Consider the following 25,262-nt stretch of genomic DNA (forward strand, 5'->3'; position numbering starts at 1 on the left):
ACATCTACTGTTTGCTTAGCTGATTGCTCTTAAGTTAAATGTCCCTAAGAATAATTATTAATTCTACATATCATGGATTACTTTAATAAGATTTTAAATAAAGCATATTCTTCGATTATGTTAAACCATTTTATGAAGTCATTTAAATTATGATAATAATAATAATTTATTTGTGTAGCACTTTTCTTAAAAGAAAGGCAGCCCCTCAAGAAGTGCTTGAAAATGAAAAAAAAAAAAAAAAACTGAAAAGCGCCAAGTACGTTACTTATAACATATAAATTGCAAGTGCAATAGAAAAAGAGTAAAAGAAGGACATTTGAAATGAAAACAAAGCAATACATAAGTAAAACATAGCCTACGGGATAAATTTAAGAATAAAATGATGATAATTATAAATTCGACTTCATACCTTATTAGTAATTATATGAATTTATTGTTTACTTACATCAGCATACATTTTATTTCAGTGTAGAAACTAGTGCCTAGTGTAGAGATATATAGACTGGACATCTACGGTGTTTCTGTCTTTTTTTCCCGAGACGCAGCATTCCTGCGACCATACAATTGATGAATATGAATTGATCGATGGATCATAGTTACATTTTAGGTGGGATTAAAATTGACGTACCCACGAGCGATCACTCATAAATCGATTCACCAACCCAGTGAGCCCAGCTCCCAGATCTAAGATCAGACCGTATTGTCGATTGCCGATACGTTAAATCATAATGTTTGTTGTCATCACGGTCTACGTTAACGTTTAGGTGAAGCTTTCATAAAAGAACTTAAGGCGGCTGGTTTAGATATAATCAAACTAAATGACTGTATCAGTCCTTTTTATTCTTATTAGAAGTCAGTTCTACTAATTATAGCAGGTAAGACACACGAGCTAAATTAGCATTTGAGGAGAACGGCTAACAAACATGCTAAGACTTGTATGTGTAAAACTTGAACGTGTTCACTTTTTATTTAATTTTTATTTATATTCTTTATATCTTTCTATGAATTGACTGTTTAATTGAATGAGAATACAGATAAATATCTCAGCCGAAATGAGGCTGTCAGGCATCTTTGACACGGACTGAATCACTGAGTCATTCAAAAATGTCTATGTCGGCGTTTTTCTAGATATTGAGACACAGCTAGCATATATATATATATATATATATATATATATATATATATATATATATATATATATATATATATATATAAAATATACACTCTTTCTTTGAGAACAGACATGACAATAGATAATAATAATAACAACAAAATAAATAATGCTTCACAGCCAGTGGTCTCAGTAAAGTTTAAGTGCCCGTACCCTACACAAACTCTATATTACAAATTATTTTTTTAATAGTCACAGCATTGAACTAATGTCTGTCTTGTTTGCAGACACAGGGCGACCCATATGGACCCGACGTCCAAGCCTGGGTTGAATCAGGTGTCAGATGTGGTGTTTGTCATAGAGGGAACTGCAAACCTTGGTCCTTATTTTGAATCACTTCGGGAGAATTACATACTACCGACTATAGAGTAAGAGTCATCACCTGTTTATTCATCCTGACATTTTGTAAGACTTCTGTACAGACCTACTTTGTGTGATCACAGGTATTTTAATGGAGGACCACCTGCTGAAACAGATTTTGGAGGAGATGTGAGTTGGATGAATCCGTTGTTTACACCTTCTCTTCATGTTAGTGCTGTTATTTCAACATCTTATAATCTTCTTGCTTTTAATAGTATGGTGGCACTCAGTATGGTCTGGTGGTCTTCAACACAGTGGATTGTGCTCCAGAATCTTACGTCCAGTGCCATGCTCCCACCAGCTCTGCTTTTGAGTTTGTCTCGTGGATTGACAGCATTCAGTAAGGGCCATTCCATGATATATGCATTTTACTATAGAAAGTACGAGATAAAAGTGTGCTTTTGATTGCTTAGATGATCTGTTAGTTATGAGTGTATGTCTGCTTTGAAGATTTTTATGTTTTATATGATGAGAATTGCAACTTTTACACTGATCCTTTCTGCACAGATTCATGGGAGGTGGAGCAGAGAGCTGCAGTCTTATAGCTGAGGGTCTTTCTGTGGCCCTGCAGCTCTTTGACGACTTCAAAAAAATGAGGGAGCAAATGTGAGTTCTTTAACTTGTTTTTAGGAATCTGTGCTTGTATACGTGTTCTAATTTTTTTTTTTAATTCAGTGGTCAGACCCACAAGGTTTGCGTGTTGCTGTGTAATTCTCCTCCATACTTACTACCGGCTGTGGAGAGCGTCAGCTACACGGGCTGCACCGCAGACAGCCTGGTCCAGATCATACGTGATGTGAGTCTACACTGATTCCCTTGTTTTATCAGACATGGCTGTTTGTCAGAGTTCTGTTGTAAACATAGAATTTGTAATATAATCAGGCCCACCAGGATTTCGTGGAACTTTTTTCACCCCCCGAGTTATCAACCTTAAATCACTGAATTTGATGTGGCTTTCTCAGATTTTGCAGTGAAAACCCATCAATAATCTTTTTTTTTTTTTTTTTTTAAATGTCGGTTCTGGTCCCCCGTGCACAAAGGCAGTGGCGACACCAGCATAGAAATGCTCATGATTCTGCTATGCTGAAAATACAGAATTATGGTAGACACAGGGAGTGACACTGATTATATACTATACTTTTTACAATTCTAGAATTGTCTGTTTTTGTAATATTGTTTTTGCTTTTTTTTAAAGTTTTATTAATTATAGTGTTATCAGTGATTAAATATTTAAAATATGCATTTTCTGTAAAATAATGTGCTTATATAAATCTACTTGTGAAATCAAGCATTATGGACACTAGCAAATATTCGCCCCAGTATACATTAGATTAGGGGGGCATGATATATATCGGCATTAAAGGCGGTTATCTAATACCTAAATACCATCATGTGCGTGATTTCCTATAGAGCAGCTGTTACTACACAGAGCTGTTGTTAACTGACAAGCTGCGCAAATCCAAGCTGATAATCAATGTCTCCATAAGTTTTTCATCAACCAGTCAAAATTTACAGTAGGGCATGCAAATTCGGTCAGTTTTTGCAATTATTGATCTCATGTTAACTTTTTTTTTTGGTGGAAATTTTGCAGAAATTAGACACAAAGCAAGCTACTAAGTTTTGCAGAATAGCGAAATCCTGGAGGGGCCGTCTAATGTATTTACCTTGATGCTGATCATTTTGATTGATACCATCATATTCTACAATATTATGTTCTATATTGTTTACTGTAATGTCCTGCTGAATTTTGAGTTGTGCCATTTATGTATAAAAGCTGGTATCTGTTTCTGATATGTAGTTAATGAAATTAATATTATTATTACTATTGGCTATAGCGGGGGATCCATTTTTCTGTAATTGCTCCACGGAAACTTCCAGCGCTTCGATATCTTTTTGAAAGAGCATCTTCGGTCGCAGGTGCACCAGAATCCTCACATCCAGACTACAGTCAAGACCCCTTTCACATGGTGTTAGTCAGGGGCATTGCACTTCCTGGTAAGAAAGACACTTGTCCTGTTTGTGAATGTGCAGTGATATAACATTTTGTCAACAGCTGAGCAACAGATGGCAGAATTTGGAATAAAGTGGTATTTTGCTTTTATTATTAGGTTTGCTCTGATTAATGCTTTCATGTTACATATGTGTGTGTCCAGTTACTCCTGGAGGAGGTTCTGGTGTAGTCTCTCTGAAACCGGTCTTGCCACCTCAGCCTTTGCCTGTGTCCCAGCCTTCTATGGGCTCAGTAACCCAGACTCCTCCTCCTCCTCTTTCATACCAGGTGTGTTAATGTGATTAATAGAATGATATAACTTCATTACATATACATTACTGTTCAAATGGTCAAGGTAAAAAAAATAAAAAATCTTTCTCAAAATAAATATTTTTTTTTTCAGCAACATGGATTCATTAAATTGTTCAAAAATGACAGTGAATACATTTTCTTTAAAAACAAAAAAACAAAATCTTACTGACATCAAACTTTTGAAAGGTAGTGTATATATTTTTATATGAAACGCCTTTCAAGCAAAACATTTCACAAAACTAGTTTTTTAGGTGTCGTATGATAAAACAGTCGGTCTTTGTCATTCAAAATTAAAGGTTACTATGTTTGGAAACTATGGATGTGAATATATTACATGTAATATCATTAGTACATATTACATACTTATTTTGAACTTATTTTTTTATATATATATATATTTGTGACATGAAAACTACGCTATTAATATCTTGAAATAATAACACATTTTATTATCTGTTCTGCTAGTCACATTAAAACAATATTTAAAGGCAAATAGGTCCAATGAAAAACTCGGATCAGAGAAATTGTATACAATGGGTTTGTCACAGGGAAAATGGGGACAAAAAGGAAAAACAGGGACGACAAAAATATATGCACGTTTTAATGAACTGTTCTCTTACCATTGGCAGGTGATGTAAAAGGTTAATTTTGGACCTTGTCCGTGTCATTGCTTCAGGGATGTAGAGTAATCAGAGCATTTCTCTCAGTAACAGGCTAATCTCGGTCTGCTCATTCTGAACCTTTCTGTGCCTAATTGGAGGCACATTAATGGTAATTTTCAGCATACAGAGCCTCATTTTGATTCTTAAGATTAAAACTAACTGCTGTTATAATCTTATTTGAATAGATCTAAGTGGTAGATGGGATGTGCATCAATGCATTTGTATTTAGTGGAAGGACCTGGCTTTGTTTTCAAGCAAGGCTGTGCACACTAATGATGAGACTTTATGAATGTTTTCCCTCTGTTGCATACACGATCTCTCTCTTCCCACAGAATCCCGCTCTAAACGCGGCACACGATGCAGCACAGAAAGTGCTAGATGCAGCCACTCAGCAGCAGAAGATTCGATGTGAGTCAAATTGTGTCCCTGTATCCTCGACTCTTCCACTGTGTTCCTTTGTTTTACTGTCTTCCCTATTTTGAACACCGTTTGCTGAGTTGTTTTTGTTTGCAGTTCCTCAAATGCCAAATGCTCCCTTCAGCCAATCACTCCCATCAGGAGGTAAACCCAACCTATCTACAGTTACCACAGTGTCACCGCCAGTGTTAACACAGCAACAAGTTCCACCACAGCAGCCACCACAGCAACCACAAGGCCCACCTGCACCCAACCAGCCGCCTCCTCAGGCCCCTCAGTCGCAGCCCACCAATCAGCAGACGCCGCCAACATCACAGCCTGGCATGGTCAGACTTGAGAAATGTATTTCTGTGGTTACTGTCTCATTTGGACTCCATGCAAGAGCACTTTCAACATACTCTTGTTTTTTAGGGTGCTATACCTACACCTCCGGCTGGGGCACAGCAAGGTGTTGCCAATAAAATAGTGGCATGGAGTGGAGTTCTGGAATGGCAAGAGGTGAGAAATTTATACTAGTGATGTCATGGGAATATTTGCCTTCAAATGGTCTTCTTCAGACCAGTTACGTGGTTTACTGCTGGATAACAAACCATAATTAGGACCTGAATTTAGAGAAGTACTGAATTTCTTTGCCTCTTAATTAGGGCCTTTTATTATAAAATTGTATTTTTAATTTAAGTCACGATGAACAGTTTGCATATTTAGAAAGATAAAATTTTTTATAGAATGGTGTACATTGTTCAAAGATTAACGTTGTTGTTAGCAATGCAGACTTGCAGCATATGCAGAGATGGAGTTTAAGGTGGTCTGCACATGTAAATGAAAACTGTTTGTGTGGAGCAGCATTTACTATGAACAGAGCCACTCTGAGATGCACGCAACTTACACACATACAAATGAAGCACATATTAAACCAGAAGCTCATATATTTAATTTAATTGAATCACAGCCTTTGTGAATTCACAATACCACTATGCTCTGGTTTTAATATTTCGTGTAGCCTTAGAAAATGGTCTAATAATGCTGTTCATGGCTTCTCGTTCATGGAATGTGCCAGTTCCGGTATTATGCAGGTTGATCGAAGGGAGCAAAATGCAATCAAGGATTTTTTTTATAACATGGAGTCCTAGCATGTAATTAAGAAATTTTGACAGTCCTAATCTTGGTGTTTTTTTTTTTTTATTTTATTTTATTTTATTTTTTTACGCAGTATAAAAATGAAATGAAATTTTTGAATGGAAACCCAGCTACTGTAATATTTGGATACTGAATTGTAACTGCTATTATATTGTGATTACTACTGGGCTATACAGTTAACTACTAACTAAGAACAGAAAATTTACCAAAACTATGTAAAAACCTGAAAGGCTCTTTTATCAATGCCAAAATGTTGCTAATAAAGCTTTGCAAACAAGTGTTGTTAATATTAAGTAAGCTAATTAAAAAATATATATAAAAAAAAAATATTGAAAAATATTCAATTAAAGCTGAAATCAGATAGATGGGGGAAAAAACTACAGAAAAATTTGAAATGTTGCTTTTGCAACTATCGGAAATTAGTTAGTAATTACTGAAATGAAAAATAAAGCTAAATGGAAATTAAAACACAAAACTGAATGGATGTCTTACAGCTGTTTGCGCCTCCCAGGTGTGCGAGGAGTGTTTGTTTGGAAAATGGAACATAAATGGATCTCAATTAATCTCTTTGAAAGACTCTCGTAGCTCATCTGCAACTCAGATGAAGTGTAGTTTTTTTCTAGACATGTGAAAAGATTGATTCGATCACTGAAAGCGAATCTGGTGAATGCTAGTCGTTTTTCATTGATGTGTTGTTAGGTGGCGCATGTGTATTGTGCATTGGATGCCATTTGCACAGACTTTAATGTGATCAATCATGTTTCTTGATTTCTGTTTGATTTATGGGAGAGGCCTTTGCCTTAAATTAATGTAGCATTATTGACTATTCCACAATGACCAAAACATCAGCTCACCAATGAATGTTCCCAAACACAAAATCCGCTATCGAAATGTTTTTTTTTTAAACTGAGTCAACTCAAATAATCAGAAAACAAAAACACAGATGCACATGCCATGGTCATTATCACCATCTGGTCAATAACACGCCAGCCAACCAATGTGCACTTATCAAGCACAACAGCAAACTCTGTTTGCTGAGGCCTGTATTGGAGTCTCCTCCTGGATGAGTTCACACAGCTCACCTATTCATAAACACAAACTGCCAGGCTATGCTGTGTATATTAAATCAGTAGTAATTCTGTGCCACAACTCTCGACCTGCAGATGAGTCCTGGGATTTCTCCACAATCTCCTTTTGCAGCGATACTGTAAGGTGGTTATAGTAAGGATGTGTAAACTGATATATTTCTAAAATCGACAAGTTGTTGTGTTGACTGAGTCAGCAGTTGGTCTAAATGAGGCTTTGAAAAAAAAAAAAAATTCTTGAGATGGTCTGTTTGCTCATTGGTTGTACCATTTTGATTGACATAAAAACGTTGCAGCTGTTCCATTTTCAGTGCAATCTCTCTTGTCCTGGAAGTTGCACACACAGGTTGTATATTTCACAGAGACCTCCTGCTTTAAGTCGCACCATCCATCTTTGCCAACAAGGTCTTTTTACTTTGATTGTTAACCTCTTCATCTTATTCTGTCTGTCCTTTTTTTCCCCCTCCCTTGTCACCTCTCCCTCTGTCTCCATCAATCACCGCAGAAGCCCAAGGCTTCCTCCATGGACTCCAACACAAAACTTACACGCTCCTTGCCCTGCCAGGTCCAGGTCAGCCAAGGGGAGAATCTGTGAGTGACTCCGTTTGGCACATATTTGCATAATGTAGAATGTATGGAAGAGATGCACAGCGAGGATGATTTTTTTGTTTGTTTCAGAAATACAGACCAGTGGCCGCAGAAGCTGATCATGCAGCTCATCCCTCAGCAGCTCCTGGTAAATGTGAACATTGTTGTTCCCTGGAGGATGTATTACTGGGCTTGAGAAGGAAGAAGCGATTGCTTCTTGTTCTTTCTCTTGTTCTCCTATATTATCTCCTTCACTATCTTTTTTTCCTCTGGTCCTTTTTCCTCTTCCTTCCCCATTTTTTTTTCGTTTCTTCCTTAATCTCCTCTTCATCATTGCTCTCCCTGCATCATTGCTCTCCATTTTTTTTTGTTCTTCTCCTTCTCAATCTTTTTCCTCCTTTTCTACATGTTGCCGCCTCCTCTTTCATATTTGCATTCTCATTTTTTTATTATTCCATCATCTTTGCTCTTCCTTAATCATCGTCTCCTTTTTCTACATAATCTTTTTCTCCATAACTTCCTCATTTCTTTTCTTCTTTTTATCCTCCTCCTCAATCTTTTCATCCCCTTCATTTTCTACTCCATAATCATCTCCTCCCCTTCCTTAATCACCACATAATTTTTTTCATCTTCCTCATTCCTCCTTTTTCTTCTCCTAAGTCTTACTCCGTCGTTTTCCACTCTGTAACTGTTCCTCTTCCATTTCTTTATAATCTTTTTCTCCTCTATCTCATAATTCTTATCTCTTCCTTTTCTATTTCTGCTCGTTCTTGTCCGTTTTCTCCACTTTGACAATCATCTCCTGCTCTTCTTTCGCCTTGTCCTTCTGCTTATGTTTCACTCCCCGTGTCTGACTAGTAAACTTTACTGATACACACAGTAGCAAAATGCATTGTCACATGAGTAGAATGTTCATTTATAGACTGTATTCTTTGTTCAAATGAATAACTTTTGTGGATGTCATCCTAATATAGATGCTGATTTGGGGTTGGTCAAACATCTGGTTCACATAGTTTATTAAAGAACTGATCCCTATGTTTTGTCTGTCTATAGACTACTCTGGGCCCTCTGTTCAGAAACTCTCGTATGGTGCAGTTTCTATTTACTAATAAAGATATGGAGTCTTTGAAGGGACTGTATCGCATCATGACCAATGGATTTGTGAGTATAAAAACAGCATTATTCATAACCTCCTCATGTATGGTACACAAGTCAGTTCAAAATTAATAATCAAGCTAGAAACTTCTCTTATAGGCCAAGTTTTTATTTTCAATATGCATATAGCTATATATTTTATTTCACAAGTGACTGTATATCACATTGCAGTCTTCTGAAGAAAATGTGATATTGTGTAATAATGGACTTCACCCTCTTGGGGGAGTTCTTCCTCTGCCTTTGTGTGTAAAATGAAAAGATTTTCACATTTGGCTATGAAAAAAAGTCTAATAATAATAATAATAATTATCTGCAAAGTCACATAGCCAGCATTTCCTCTGAAAATGAAAAGCTCTGAAATGAACCTTTACCCTGGAGCTAGATCCCTTGACGCAGACTAAGAGATCTGTCAGTAGTGAATCACCATTAACACTGATTAAATTCAGTTTTAGGTTCAATCTGTGTCTGGGAAACGGCTGCTTAGTTCATTTTAATCCTGTCTTCAGAAATAATTGTGTAGGCCCAGGCAGCTCTCCAGTCACTCTAGTTGTGTGTGCTGTCTAGATGCGTGGATTGACACATAGTTTGATGTATATTATGTGTGTGTGTGTGTGTGTGTGTAGGCTGGATGTGTGCATTTCCCCCACAGTGCTCCGTGTGAGGTGCGTGTGCTGATGCTGCTTTACTCATCTAGGAAGAGGATCTTCATGGGACTCATCCCTAATGACCAGAGTGGATTCGTCAATGGCATTCGGCAGGTCATCACTAACCACAAACAAGTGCAGCAGCAACGCTCGGTGAGTCACACAAAATGGTGTAGTTTTCACTATAAACAAACAGTTATTGATATTTTATAGTCAAAGCACAAAATTCTAAATTTAATACACAAAAAATGCTCACTTGAAATCTACAACTAAAGTAACTTTTTGTTCCTGTTAAATATTTGTGTAAAAGAATAAAAGTTTTTAAGTTTATTTAGCAATGAAAACAATCCTGTTATGTTTTTCTACTTTCTACCTTTGAGCAGCTGTCTCTGGTTTTGCTTTGATGTTGCTCACATTAAGAGTTTATTAAGACTTGCTAAATGCTATTTATATTTATAAGCGGCTTTGGCAATTAAAAACAAATCCCCAATGGTTAATAACCATCTTAGGACCTGCAACATAATACAAGGTTAAATATAACATTGTATTCATGTGTCCCTGACACATGTCCTGGTTGGCATTAGTATACCAGATAAACAACAAACTGTTTCAGTAATTGCTAATGAGAAGGGGAGAAATATTGAGGATCATACCAGCCATTCTTTTGGTAACCAGAGACAAAGAACCTGATTTATCTTGTTAATATTGGAAAATATCAAACTTCGAGGGTTATTAAATTTAAAATTAAAAATTAAAAAATTTAAATTAAATTACCGTATTTTCCGGACTATAAGTCACACTTTTTTCATAGTTTGGCTGGTCCTGCGACTTATAGTCAGGTGCGACTTATTTATCAAAATTTATTTGACATGAACTGAGAGAAATGAACCAAGAGAAATGAACCAATTGAAAACATTACCGTCTACAGCCACGAGCGCCCTCTCGCGGCTGGAGACGGTAATGTTTTCTCTTGGTTCTTGGTTCTAAATAAATGCGACTTATAGATAAGTGCGACTTATATATGTTTTTTCCTCATCATGATGTATTTTTGGATGATGAGACTTAGGAGACGCTTTTATCCAAAGCGACTTACAGTGCATTCAGGCTATCAATTTTCGCAATGCTCTACCATTTGAGCTACAGGAACACTATATTCTGAGTAAAGCTTACAAAAATTGACAGCACATGTGGCATATTTAAACTGCTCACCCTATTGAAAAATTTGCTGTTTTTGAAAGTGCCCTGAATTGTCTAGATCCAAAGAGTTTTTGTTTAGGATTGTGGAGGTGTGGGACTAAGGGATGTTGAGGTCTGCATGCACTTGTTTGACTACAGTAGTAGCTAATCTTGAGGCTGACTCCAACATTGGCCGGAAACTTTTTTCTCAATAATGACGCAAAACAAGGAAATTGCCTAATGTGAGTGATTTAGAGGCCAGTAAAGTCAGAATATTTGTTACAAAAATAAAATATCATATTTGTTTTCTTTTTATTGTTTATTATTATGTTACTGTATTAAAAGTAATGTACTGTTATTAAATTAAATATTAATATTAGATTTTATAAAACTGAATCTTTAGAAAGAAAACGGCATTCTTATGTTAATTTTACTAGGGCTGGACCAGAATATTCGGTTATTCGAATATTCGTTCGGTGGGTTGGAATTCGATTTTCAAATTTGAGATTCTAATAATTGTTTTGTTTTTTTACACCTGTCATCCTTCTTGAAACGGTCTTCATTCGCTCTTGAATATAGCCAATTGTTTGTACTATCGGCCGAATGGTTCTAAGGACTGTCAGGAACAGTTACAGTTGTTACACCAGATACTGACTGGTTTTCGGACCCCCCAATACAGTAAAACTGCACATTTTAGTGGTCCTTTATTATGGCCAGCCTAAGGCACACCTGTGCAATAATCATGCTGTCTGTTCAGCATCTTGATATGCCACACCTGTGAGGTGGATGGATTATTTCGGAAAGAAGTACTCACTAACACGATTTAGACAGATTTGTAAACAATATTTGAGAGAAATATGCCTTTTGTGTACATGGAAAAAGTCTTAGACCTTTGAGTTCAGTATTGCATTTATAATTTTTTTCAGTATGTGTGTGTGTGTGTGTATATGTAACCCACTAGAATATAATTTTATAATGTAGTGGGTTATGTTTCATTTACTCTTTGTGTAATTTTTTGTTTCTAATTTAGAACTGAAATGTTAATGGAGTCTCACACTTCATATTCCAAGTCACAAAATATGTACGCTTGTGTCTTTTAAGAATGCTGTTATTGGTAGTAGGGTTGTTTGGAGTGCACAGGTAAAAAGCTTGCTTTTGCCTTGCAAGTTAGCTTGATCTTTATTTTCATTGGTTCATATGTGTTAAGTCCCTCCCTCCCGGGAAAATATAAAATGTGAGTGGTTAACGGGAGGAGGGGGAGAGCTAAGAAATGTACAGCTGAGGAGAGAGCTGATCGGCGCGATTTAGCTGACATTGCAGGAAATATTAAAATTAATCAATTGATCATCCTATTAACACTTTGAAGTGTATATAGTGCATGTGTATACACGAGTGTTTGAGTTAATTCTGTTTCTTTATATTTGCCTCTGAGTGTATATTCCCTGTTGAGCTATCACAAGACATCACAAGAGACATTTCTCCATAATGGGAACTCCTTCCCTTCCAACCTTTCCTGAAGTCCTATTGGCTCACGCCAGTCCAAATGACTGGCCAGTTGTTGCGAAGTATGCAAATCGCATGCAAATACTGACAAGCTCGAGAGACAGTATAAAATGCGTCAGATTCTTCTCCTTCACTTTGCTTGACAATCTAAGAATATGGCTTATAAACTGTTTACAGTACCTGGATTGCTGCTCCTCTGCAGCATGCAGGTGAGTATGAAATTTTTCTTTAGATGCCAGATGAGTCTGTCTGCCCAAGAAAGAAGGGTTGGACCTTAAGGACTCTGGTGATGAGCTCATGCAGACAAAATGTCCACATTCATCGAATCTGCAGGACATAAGCGCAGCTTCTCACGTCCCCCTTCCATGGAAGTGCAGATAATGGAGTTAAGGGTTCTCATATTGCCACAGATGCCGGACAATCACTTTGGCTCCTCACTCATTCCCAAGATACCAGCCCCTCATCAGTGGCTACCAAGTTTGGAAGACACTGCTCTCCCTTATAAACATGATGCCATCCCTCAATCATTTAAGGCGATATGCAGCCCCCGCTGCAGTGCAGCAACCTGCTATTAACAGAGGATTAGTCGTTGTGATTTAGTCGCTCACCCACCTGCAGTAAAGCTTCCCCTGCCTCAGAGCGGCAGTGAGTCCCCTAATGCCTTGGCATGCAAAAGTAAGGAGTCACCTGATGCCCCTGCAAAGAAAAGCACACAAAGGTGAGGGTTCACCTGAAGCCCCTGTGTGGAAAAGCGCGCAACCTGAGGAGAGTTACCTGATGCCCCGGCGCGTGTCCTATCAGCCTTCCAGATTTCTCTGGACTATTACGTCAACTGTTAGCACCCCTACGAATTGGTGTTTAACTAGGTCTTATAGCCATTCACAGTCTGTAGTGACAGGCACAGATGTTGCCACCCACACCTGTTAAAAGTACACCAAAGCTATGATCCATGTGATGCCAAGCCGAGCTTTACAGCAAAAGAATGCAAGATTGAGGTCTTCTTGAGCCAGCCTAAGCATTGTCACTGGAGGTCTTGGTGCAATGTGTGAATGTGTGTAAGAGCAGTCTCTCCTCAAGTCAGTCTATAACATATCTGAGACTGTGCTTTGACTCAATGGAGATGCTCGCTGGACCTCTCGGAAGTGCTCGGCAGTCATTTTTTCTTCCCTGTGCCATTTCAGACTGTGCAGCACTGTTCACTTGAGGGAATTTCAAAGGCTGCTGGGACTGCTGCTGGCAGTGGCATCAGCGGTACATCTTTGGGGTTTACTACACATGCCCCCTCTGCAGTTTTGGCAGAAATCTCGAGTTCATTGGACATCGTAGACGTCGTAGACTTCGAGCCTTTTATGCGTATCCCACATCTGCAACAAAACTCTGAGGCCATGGGCAAAGATCTCTTCAGCCGGGGGGTTTCCCTGGGCTTGGTGACATCACGTGTCATGGTCATGACGGACGCATTGACTCGCAGGTGAAGAGAGGTGTGCAAGGGCATGTCGGCATCAGGGCTGTGGGCAGAACCGGTGGCACATAAACGGTTTGGAGCTAGAAGCAGTGTTCTTAGCTCTAAAGGGTTTTTGGCCGCGGCTGGAACAGTACCATGTACTGATTGGCTCTGACAATGTCTGTGGTTTCATACATGAATCACCAATGAGGCATACGATCCAAGCGAAATTATCTCCTGAACTGCGGAGTGGAAATGCTTTTGAGTTGCTTTTTGGGATTCCTCAAGGAGAGCGGAGGCTACATCCTCAGTCAGTTAAGATGATTTGGACCCGCTAAAGGAGAGCAGAGGTGGATCTGTTAACCATGAGCGAGAATGTGTCTTACTCCTCGCTGAAAGGGGACGCTCTGACATCGCACTCTAATCAAAATATTGCAGCTTGTGTTATGCAAGATCGGGGAGGAGGAGGCTTCGGGGATACCCCAGAACTGGCCAACCAGCCTCGGTTCTCAGACCAGAAAAAGCTGCTGGTGGCGCCGCCTTGACCGATCCCCATCAGGAAGGATCTGCTGTCTCAAACAAGTCATTTTGGTGTGGCACCCCAACCCGGAGTTATGGAGCCTTCATGTGTGGCTGTTTGTGGTATAAGAGGAGCAGAGCACCCTGTATTCTTGTGTGCTTGAGATTCTCTCGGAGGCACGGGCGCCCTCCACAAGACGTTTGTATGCTCTTAAAAGGGGAGTGTTTGTGGTGCCTCGTTTTGTTCGCCGTTGGTCAATCAATCGACCCCCACATCCACCCTCAGTTCTGCCCTGGGACCTAGAGGTGGTGTTAATAGCTCTTTCACAGCCACCATTCAAGTCTTTAGCATCCATTACTATAAAGGAGCTATCTCTCTAACTGCACTTCTTCTTGTCCTCGCTTCTGCTATGCGAATAGGGGATTTGCATGTGTTTTCTGTGGACTGCGATTGTATTAGCTTCGGACCTGGTGACTTCAGCATCACTCTCTGGCCGAGACCAGGCTACGTGCCTAAATCACTGTCTACCCCCTTCAGAGTGCAGACTGTTTCGCTGTCTGCCCTGTCTTCTGAGTCATCGACCTCACGTGACGCAGACGATCAAACTTCAGTCTGCCTCTTCAGAGTTTTCAGAATTCACATTGACCATTAGACCAGCTTTCGGCAATCTAACCGGTGGTTGTGCGAAGGGCCGGGCTGTCAAAAATAAGTATTACTATCACAGCTGTTGTATGAGCAAAGGTTTGGAATGTTCTTTGCACATTAGGGCCCACTCAACAAGGGCTATCGCCTCCTAGGTGTGGTCTGGTATGCGGAGAGGTATGTCTATTCAGGATTTATGCTTTCCAGCAGCCTGGTCTTCTCGGGTACCTTCGCCAGGTTTTACAAGCCAATGCTGCCGGTGAATGACTGATTCACATTTATGCTACTCTATTTATGTGTTTTTGCAACCTCACAGTAATTACTCTGCACAGCCCTATATGATATTGTTGTTGTTGTTGTTGTCTGCCCTGTACTCAGTGCAGCTACTGCTATTCGATTAGTGTACCATCATGTTATGTGTTATATTGCTGATTTACACAGTTATCTCTGTGTAGCCCCTTCTCACAATACAGTGGTTGTTGTTGCTTCTGCCCTATTTGTCAGCACAGCATACAATATTACTGACCATATATGCAAATTTCATATACCTGGGCTTTAGAGGCTCATTGGCTTATCTCCAACCATCAGCTGCTAGCCCGCCTAACAAGCGTCACTATTAGTTGTGGCAACTGTGTGTTCTGTCTTCGCTGAGTATGTGATTTGTACTGGCAGCTTATAGCCTCTCACACGGCAGGATTGAATATCATTCCCACACTATAGACATGTCTCCGTGATGTCTTGTGAAAGCTCGAGAGGGAACATTTCTGGTTACTATCGTAACCTCGGTTCCCAGAGAGCGAGACATCACGGAGGTCGACGTGTTCCCTGCTTGACCAGCTAAGGGGCGTCAAATTCTGACGTAGTTGTTGCATTAACCACATTTTATACTGCCTCTCAAGCTCGTCAGTATTTGCATTTCAATTTGCATACTTCGCGACAATTGGCCAATCATTTGGACTGGTATGAGCCAATAGGACTGCAGGAAAGGTTGGAAGGGAAGGAGTTCCCATATTGTTCCTGCTCTCAGTGAACCAAGGTTACGTTAGTAACCGGAGATGTTTTTTGTTATTGCGGTTACGTCATTCCCTCTTAAATAGTGCTGAAACGGACTGTCCTTAAAGTTATCTTCAAAAATAACTTTCAAAAAAGGAAAAAAGGACTGATATGGCCATATTTTACCGAAAAATGTAGAAAGTGCATTATTGTACTTCAAAAGCACATTAATGCAATGCACGAGTGCGAATCACTCCGCTTGTGTGCGGATTTCCTTTGCTGTAGCACAAAACCGGACACACGCACTCAAATATATGCTGCTCTCGCCTGGAAAGAGTGTACACACTTAAAACGTGTCTCTCCTCTTGCTTAAACTGTGTCCTCCGCACACTCAAATCTCTCTTGGCTCATGCGCTATAGATATGAATTATTTTCACACCTAAATTAAATGTTGTCAAAGGTTGTTTTGGGAGCGGCAGTGGCTCAGTGGTTCATGTAGGTTGTCTACAAACCGGAAGGTTGGTGGTTCGATCCCCGGCTCCACCTGTCCAAGTGTTGAGGTGTCCTTGAGCAAGACACCTAACCCCAGCTGCTCCCGACAAGCTGGATGGTGCCTCGTATGGCAGACACCGCCGTTGGCGTGTGAATGGGTGAATGTGAGGCAAATTGTAAAGTGCTTTGGATGGCCATGTGGTCTGTTGAAAGCGCTATATAAATGCAGTCCATTTACCATTTTTTTTTTTTTTGGGGGGGAAGTCGTGGCCTAATGGTTAGAGGGTTGGACTCCCAATCTAAGGGTTGTGAGTTCTAGTCTCGGGCCGGACAGAATTGTGGGTGGGGGTAGTGCATGAACAGCTCTCTCTCCACCTTCAATACCACGACTTAGGTGCCCTTGAGCAAGGCATCGAACCCCCAACAGCTCCCCGGTCGCCGCAGCATAAATGGCTGCCCACTGCTCCGGGTGTGTGCTCACAGTGTGTGTGTGTGTGTTCACTGCTCTGTGTGTGTGCATTTCGGATGGGTTAAGGGTCACCATACTTGGCTGAATGTCACTTCACTTTTATTATGCACATTTAAAATGTAGACTCAACAGATTTGTGCAGAGACTTTACTTGATTTTTTTTTTTTTTTATTGTTGTGTTTTTGTTTTAAAATAAAATGGTTATTGTAGCTACTTTGTTCTACTATATCTCTTGTATTTTGATCTTTTCTTTGCATATATGCCTCTCTCATATCAGTTGGTATGATGGCAATAATAAGTAAAAACTCCTCAAATCAACAACAAATGTATAAATAGATGTAAATCATGCAGGATATAACAATAAATGCTCTAATAGCATCACTGTTTAATTTTTATATTTAATCCAGTGTTTGTTTTCGGTTCTGATCTTTTTTTCCCCAAGAAAGTCCACTTAATTTTAGCTATACATTCAGTGGGACTTCATTGGCTACAGTGATATGATAGAGATATGTAATTACATTGTCTGCAAATGCATTAAACCCATAGAATATAATGTAGTAATGTTATGGCAAATCTGAAAAATTATATATATATATATATATATATATATATATATATATATATATATATATATATATATATATATATATATATATATATATATATATATATATATACACACACACACCGCACACACACACTCATATATGTAGGTCTATATAACTTTAAGAATTTTAAGAATCATATGCTTTTTTGTTTGTTTAGATAAATTGTTCAGAAGTGTTTGACCAAGCTGTTAAAGGTTATTTACAAACCATCCAAACACCTGATTAATTTCTAATATTATGACTAAGTAGTATTACATTGTAAAGAAATTACAGATCCATCTTTGAAATCTAATTGGTCTGTTAACTTTTGATTTGATTTAATTCAGGTGCGAAAGTTTGAGCGAGAGGAGAGACATTTTTTAAGTGCGCACAATCTTTCCTGGCCAGAGCAGCGCATATCTGAGCGTGCGCGTCCGTTTTTGTGCTCGCGCGTCCGGTTTTGTTCTCGCGCATTGTATTAATGTAGCCTGACTACGTCAGACTTCCTACCTCCGCTCAATTTCATTTCGCTTCTGTACTCAGTCTGATACAGCGTCAGAGCTTTCTGTTTGCCACCGGTCTGGAAACAGCCGGGCCAATCAACGAACAGAGGGCGGGCTGAGAGCCGTGACGTAGATGCGTACACTGTAAAAAGTTTAACTATTATTTACTCAATTTTTTTGAAATATGAAAATTTTAGAGAAATTATTTTTAATTATTATTTTTAACCTGACCCACTCAAAATATCACTTAGATGATTTCGAAAGATTTTATTAAGTAAATATAGCTCTTTATTTTTGTAAAATTTACTAAGCCACTGAATTATTTTTTACAGTGTAGATTAACTTCGCATAATCTGCAAAAGTCGTTTACAACCATGTTCACTCCGGTATTTCGCTCTCATCATGATGTGTTTACAACAGGTTTACAGTGGAAGTTCAATCATAGATTTGAGTTCGATGGGTTTGCAAAACCCACTCGAAAAAAAAAAAATGCTTTCTCACCCGAATTTAAACTGGTTTAGTTTTAATAAAATGCTAGTAGCAGGATTATAAAATAAATAGATGTGATTTTGATCATTTGATAAAATGAAGAGAGCACACCATACATTTGAGATCATTTTACCGACCGCTGAATGCACCTCTTTAAATGGTTTCCTTGTGCTCGTTGTTGTATTTTAAAACACAATTGTTTTCAACTGGCATGGCATTGAAAATAAAATGATCTCAAACGTAACTGTGATGCGTGTGGCTGTGTGTGCTGTGCAGTAAGTGAACTTTTTCCATCGGGAGAGTTGAGCGGTCACGCGCTGCCAAGATGGTGACGGCCCGCTATGCACATTTTGAGCTTCAAAAACGCTCTTCAGGAGTCTACGGTTGACGTCACGGACACTACGTTCATGGTTTTATACAGTCTATGTGCAAAACACATTAACCATTTTATGACAGTATTTAGTTTGATCCTGCTGGATCCTGTTCTGGAAAATGTGAGATTTGGAATTTTTGCATCGCAGTAGGTCTGCTTGTTTTAAAAATCCAGCATTTACATTGCATTACATCTTAACAGTGCATGCATACAGAGCCACTGCTGGGCAAATGGGTGCCTTAAGCAGAACTGTATTGTTGTGTCCCCTTCCCTAATTATTATGGAAGTAAAAAAAAACACCTGTAAGGGGCTCAATATAGAACTTTAATAGAATATAAAAGTAAATAACTAAATTGTAATTAAATTGTATTATTTAAAAGATTACATATGCCTATGGCTATGATTTTACTAATACAGTTGTCTGATTGATCTTATAGTCTCAAACATTCAGGAATGACACAAAAAAACACGATTTCAATAAAAATCAAGGATTAGATTTGTAAGGGTTGTGATCTCCATACGTTGAAGAAATTCTAGAAAGGTGGGCAAAAACTAAAGATTAAGTGGATATTTGAATTAAACGTTTGGTCACAAGGAAACAAGGATTTGATCATAATATGATTATATCAATTAATCAGTCATTATTGCCTCATTGTTTTTTATATAATGCATTTTAAAGGTTGTTGTTTGGTCTGATTTTATTACAAAAATATTATCTGAATACTTCATAAATTATTATTTGAAGAAATTTTAAGTATCAAAGCCATGGTTAATTTGTAGTTACCATTGCTACAAGGAACCCAGTTTTTTTTTTTTTCGCAATTAAAACTATGGTTAATTTTCAGAAAGGAAAATGCAAAAAAAAAAAAAAGAGAATATTAAAGGGTTGGTTCACCCAAAAATGAAAATTATGTCATTAATAACTTACCCGATAGCTTTCAGTCCCTCCATTGAAACTGTGTGTATGGTATACTGTCCATGTCCAGAAAGGTAAGAAACACATCATCAAAGTAGTCCATGTGACATCAGAGGGTCAGTTAGAATTTTTTGAAGCATCGAAAATACATTTTTGTCCAAAAATAGCAAAAACTACGACTTTATTCAGCATTGTCTTCTCTTCCGTCTGTTGTGAGAGAGTTCAAAACCGGATCTTCTTGAACCAGTTCACCAAATCGGTTCGCATCTCCAATACGCATTAATCCACAAATGACTTTTAACTTTTTTAATGTGGCTGACACCCCCTCTGAGTTCAAACAAAGCAATATCCCGGAGTAATTCATTTACTCAAACAGTACACTGACTGAACGGCTGTAACGAGAGAACTGTAGATGAACACCGAGCCGAGCCAGATAATGAACGAAAGATTGACTATATATTTTATATTTTTTACATTTAAATTTACATTTACATTTATTCATTTAGCAGACGCTTTTATTTTGGCTCATTAAAAATTAATCTTGCTGCAGCGTTCTGAATTAATTGTAAAGCTTTGATAGAATTGGCTGGAAGACCTGCCAAGATGGCATTGCAATAGTCCAGCCTGGCCAGAACAAGAGCTTGAACAAGGAGTTGTGCAGCATGTTCCGAAAGAAAGGGCTTGATCTTCTTGATGTTGAATAAAGCAAATCTGCAGGATCGGACAGTTTTAGCAATGTGGTCTGGGAAAGTCAGCTGATCATATATCATAACTCCAAGGCTTCTAGCTGTTTTTGAAGGAGTTATGGTTGATGTGCTTGATAGTGAAATTGTGATGGAACGATGGGTTTGCTGGAATCACAAGCAGTTCGGTCTTGGCAAGGTTGAGTTGAAGGTGATGGTCCATCATATTGGAAGAAATGTCTGTTAGACAAGCTGAGATGAGAATAGCTACCATCAGGATGGAATGAGAGGTAGAGTTGAGTGTCATCAGCATAGCAGATATTTTATATGCATATATGTATATATATGTATATGTTTTATATAAGACGAATGTTGAAGTAATTGTTTTCAACATTATGCCACAAGTGCTGTTTTTTGAGCTTAACTTGTATTGAACCTAGACCAAAAAAATCACTGCACAAAAAATATGGTTTTCAAACATGAGTGAACGTACATACAAAATCAATCATATAGTCACAAGCTTGAAAATGTGCATGACATTTAAACATTACAATGTTTAATAATGAAAACATACTCGCACACATGTACCTTCATGAAAAGCATTTTAGGATATTTAAGTGAAACAATGGAATATTAGTTTGAAGTGTATTAGTGTTTTAATTGTGCTTTTTGTGCTTTGTTGTTTAATTCTGTCAGTAATTCATTGCTGGTCTATTTCTCAGATGAACAATACTGTTCAGATGCAACCTGGACAGGTCCCACCCAATCAGAACTTCCTCAACAGACCGCCGGGCCCCATCCCTGTTACGCATGGCAACGTGCAACAGCAGGTAAAGCAGCAGTGCTTCCCCCTCGCCTCTCTCCCCTGCCCTGCTCTCTCTCCGTCTTTTGCCTTGTGCACTCACCCCATTTGTATTTTTCCTCTGCTTGAGATGGAATGTGCATGCTGTTCTAAACCCTCCTCGTCTCCTCCTCTCTGTCCCTCTCTTTCTGTCTAAGTCTGTGGTGGTGGGCTTGCCCTCCGTCAGTCAGGTCACACTGATGGAGGACCAGCAGAGACAGAACAACATGGTGAGAATCAGAAACATAATTATTCATGCATGCACGGACGCATGTAGGACCATGTTTCCTGCAAGCACAGGGTTTCACAACTTGATTTTCTGCCATTTCAGCACCAATCTTGTGAACAGCATTGTGTGTTAAAAGGGACATTGCTGAAAGAAGTCTCTTAGACATGTGGGGGCGTTTTTGAATGAGCCGTTTTAGGGGGACGTGGCAGAGTCTTGACTTTTATAAAGAATATCTTTTTGGATTTGAGACTTCGGTCTATGCAACTTTACAGATCATCATTATGCACCAAGAGCTTGTAACATGCCAAAGAGACAGGAAAAACTAAAAAGTGCATCATATGACCCCTTTAAAACAGCTACCTCATAGAGTCATTAATTTGAGAAATGGACTACATTGGTCACACTCAATGATTTGGATTCACACAAAAAAAAGAATCGGCTCTTACAAGACATTCTTTAGTAAATGGGATGGATTACACTGGTTGCACTGAATGTTTATGATTTAAAAAAATTATAATAATAATTCCCTAATCAGTGACTCTTTTTAGTTGGTCCCTTTTAATAAAATGAAAAACATACAGTGCATGTTTCATGTTTTATCTAAGGCTGTTGAGATCAGTGTAGTTGTTGTTTGTTCTTATGATGTTTAGTTAAAAACACTGATGTGATGATATTTCTAAGTAGTATAAATATTCTAAGTAAGAAATAGCCAATGAATGCATGAAATGTTACTACATTATTTTGTTTGTTTTGTATTATTTAATATATAATTAAGGCCAAATATTGAATTGCATTTATTCTGCCCCTAAAAATATGTCAATAATTAGCCAGGGATCATTACATTTTTCTTATGGTTCCCATCCCTAGAATAAACAGTTGTGCTTGTGAATATCAAGTTTACTTGTTCCTGTGTCAAACTAAGCTCTAAATATCTGTGAATATTGGTCTGTGGGCTGAGACTAAAAAGAGGGGAAAATGGTAACGTAAAACTAAGTTCCAACTGTATTTGATGTGAGAAGCCTTGGCTATAATCAGAGGACTTCTGGGAGGATATGTCCCTTTTAATACCTTTAGCACAGTTACAGTGCCTCTCTATTCACGGTTCTCTCCTGTGAGACTCACACAGAACTACGGTGTTTTACAGCTCTCATGTCCACTTTCCTCCTCACTGTGGTTTTGATTTCCATTAGCTGAGAGCAGCTGCAACAGGCAATCAGCAGCCGCCGGTCACAGGTGCTCCGCCCAATCAGGTGGCCCAAGCTCAAGCACAGCCTCCTGGTGGCATGCTGCGCCTCCCAAACCCAGGCGCAAACCCCCAACTCCGCAGTCTCCTCCTCAGCCAACAACCTGTAAGTGTGTGCAGCGACTAGCATTATCAGCACACATTTTTCCCGTTTAACACTGTAAAGCTGCTTTGACACAATCTGTATTGTGTCAAGCACTTTATAAATAAAGGTGACTTGACTCGACTTGAAGCCCTTCCATAGCACTTTCTTGAGCTGCAGTCACATAAATTTGAGCATGTGAAATTTCTACAGATGCTACATTGCTTGCCACACACTGCAGCATTTTAACAATAATGCAATTTATAATTCCTAATTCAACATATGATACATCCAAATTGTAAAAATATTGTGCATGCTATTCCACTTTATTTAAAGAATGCATTCATTTAATTCAGATATGACATTGTGACGCATCGATAATCTATGAGTCACATGTCTTCACGCTGATAGGAATTCACAGGTCAAGAGTTCACAAAACCTGAGCTTTGAAACGCAGCGCAATTCGCTTGAGCTTGCATTTCCTGTCTCCCGCTTTTGCATTCGTACTGTAAACATGGAAGTCAATGGAATGAAAAGTGCCATTCACAGTTCGGCTCGCTCTTATATTCCGTATTCTCTCTCTGAAGCAGGGTGGGATGCAGGGCATGCAGGGAATGCATCCCATCCAGCAGATGGTCCATTCTGCACCAGGAGGGGGCGCTCAGTGGAGGCAGCCTCACCAAGGTAGCCCTTAATTTCCAGTACAGTATCAGTAGCACAATTTATTTTTATCACATCTGTGACCTCGTTAATTGTGTAAGAGATTTCATTTATTTGCTGTGGCTTGTACTGCTATTCAGGGTTAATCTTTTTTTAAACCTCTTGGATACCTTTAATGCTATAAGTTTTATATTCCCACAGGTCCGCTGATGATCCCTAATGGTCCACGGGGTCCAGTCGCACAGAATCCTGGGATGCCTCAGGTGTCGAGCGTTATGGAGGATGAAATTCTTATGGACCTTATCTAAGGACTGCTTTACCCATCATTCTTTGCTTCAGAGGTTTCATTGCAAAATACGAGAGTCATCTTAGCTCGGATCTTTCTTCTTTTTGTTAGAAGCAGGTGCGTAGGGGAAGATTAGAGGTGTTTAGAGTGAGATCAGGAATTTATTTTCATACTTGTGTATTAGTTGATGCATTTACACACGAACCTATCAAAAAATTTTGTTAGCAGTAACTTGATTGTTCATATGGACAGGACAAAGAGCAAGGCGTTTTTGAAAACCAGGCTCTTCCATCACTCTACACCTCTTCGCACCTCAAGATTAATCAATTAAATCTGGTTACTATTACATTTTTATGAAAGTTTTACTTTCTATCGGTTTTACTTTTTCTTAATTTGTCTTTTGAAATCTAGTATGTTGTTTTATGAAAATGAATAAAGTTAATTTTTGTTAATCAAGCTATTTTTGTCTTTGAGGTCTTCCTCAAAGTGATAATCCACCTACATAAATATAGTCATCATTTGCTTACCCTCATGTCGTTCCAAACCTGTATGCATTTGATTTCTTAAGTTAAACACAAAAAAACAAAACTACTTTGATCAATGCTGATAACCAAAAAGTTTGTTCACACTGACTTCCTTTGTATTTTTGTCCATACAATGAATCCGTTTAGTCACCAGCATTCTTCAAAATATCTTCTTTTCTTTGTTCCAAAGAAAAAAACGAAAGCCATACAAATTTGGATCAACACGAGAAAGAGAATAATGATAGAATTTTCTTTCTTTCTTTGTTTTTTTGGTGGACTGTCTTTTTAAGGCAATGTATTTGTTTGTATGTCAACCTGGTAGTGGTGTGATAGCAGTGGACGAATGATTTAAATAGACTGAATGATAGGTTGCAAAATGCTCGATTCTGCCAAATGGTGTCACAGCGTTAAAATTAACCACTCCAATATGTTATGGAACCATACAGTGGACCTCTGTGCCAAGTAGTTCTACCAGATGGCAGCACTTGGCCACGTTTTCCCTGGCATAACACGTAATCAGGCTGGACACAGACACAATGTATGACTACAATCCACACATATACACAGATCTGTGTGATCGTATATGCATAATGTGACATTGGTCTGTTCTGATTAACCAGCTTGTGTGCTAAACAAACAGTTTTAATGACCGAACGTGACTGTCCCATCATGCTTATTCTTTCAGAGTACCCAAAGGCAGTAATTATGAAGTGGCATGTGATTTGTGTGAGACATATCTACATATCTGTCACATCAGGAATGCGTGTTCTGAATCCAACGCACCAGTAATGGGAACATGGCTGCACAATGCACGTTACCAACCGCTGACATTCAGCAGAATTAAACAGCCTCCGGTCAGTGAGCAGTCAACCGCTTTGACTAGCATGCACGTTTTTGTATGCTGTTTCGCATGCAGACCTTTTAGTATACAGACACACGTTCTCACACAGACAGGAAGTGATGTTAGTCCCTGTCACCTGGGAGACGGAGACGGTTGCTAAGATACACTGACACTGGGATCTGATTCTAAGCTTTCTCTCCATCCCTTCCTCTCACACAAGCCGCATACACTCAAAGATAGAGGCT

General features: G+C 38.8%; 1 protein-coding gene across 6 annotated transcripts; it reads left to right on the forward strand.

The window, feature by feature from the left end:
- The first annotated feature begins 678 nt into the window (after positions 1-678).
- Positions 679-24,110, forward strand: LOC113046527 (mediator of RNA polymerase II transcription subunit 25-like). 6 transcript variants are annotated; one of them, XM_026207346.1, is made up of 20 exons: positions 679-875; positions 1,399-1,539; positions 1,615-1,660; positions 1,747-1,871; positions 2,039-2,137; positions 2,207-2,327; positions 3,367-3,526; positions 3,685-3,809; positions 4,828-4,903; positions 5,009-5,238; positions 5,324-5,410; positions 7,640-7,725; positions 7,813-7,870; positions 8,776-8,883; positions 9,501-9,674; positions 21,034-21,141; positions 21,311-21,382; positions 22,572-22,730; positions 23,297-23,390; positions 23,568-24,110. In XM_026207346.1, the coding sequence occupies exons 2-20, from the start codon at positions 1,415-1,417 to the stop codon at positions 23,672-23,674; spliced, it is 2,160 nt and encodes a 719-aa protein (XP_026063131.1). In that variant the 5' UTR covers positions 679-875; positions 1,399-1,414; the 3' UTR covers positions 23,675-24,110. The 6 variants fall into 6 exon arrangements, with proteins under 6 accessions (XP_026063131.1, XP_026063134.1, XP_026063128.1 ...); XM_026207349.1 differs by having other exon boundaries at positions 7,643-7,725; positions 23,294-23,390; XM_026207343.1 differs by having other exon boundaries at positions 680-875; positions 23,294-23,390.
- The last annotated feature ends 1,152 nt before the right edge of the window (positions 24,111-25,262 follow it).

The sequence above is a fragment of the Carassius auratus genome, chromosome 3 (assembly GCF_003368295.1).
Source record: "Carassius auratus strain Wakin chromosome 3, ASM336829v1, whole genome shotgun sequence".
NCBI lineage: Eukaryota > Metazoa > Chordata > Actinopteri > Cypriniformes > Cyprinidae > Carassius > Carassius auratus.

Coding starts and splice junctions, on each gene's coding strand:
- LOC113046527 (XM_026207343.1), top strand. CDS start 1,415: ATGGACCCGACGTCCAAGCCTGGGTTGAATCAGGTGTCAGATGTGGTG. Junction 2,138..2,206: donor AAAAAAATGAGGGAGCAAAT/GTGAGTTCTTTA, acceptor TTTTTAATTCAG/TGGTCAGACCCACAAGGTTT. Junction 4,904..5,008: donor TCAGCAGCAGAAGATTCGAT/GTGAGTCAAATT, acceptor TTTTGTTTGCAG/TTCCTCAAATGCCAAATGCT.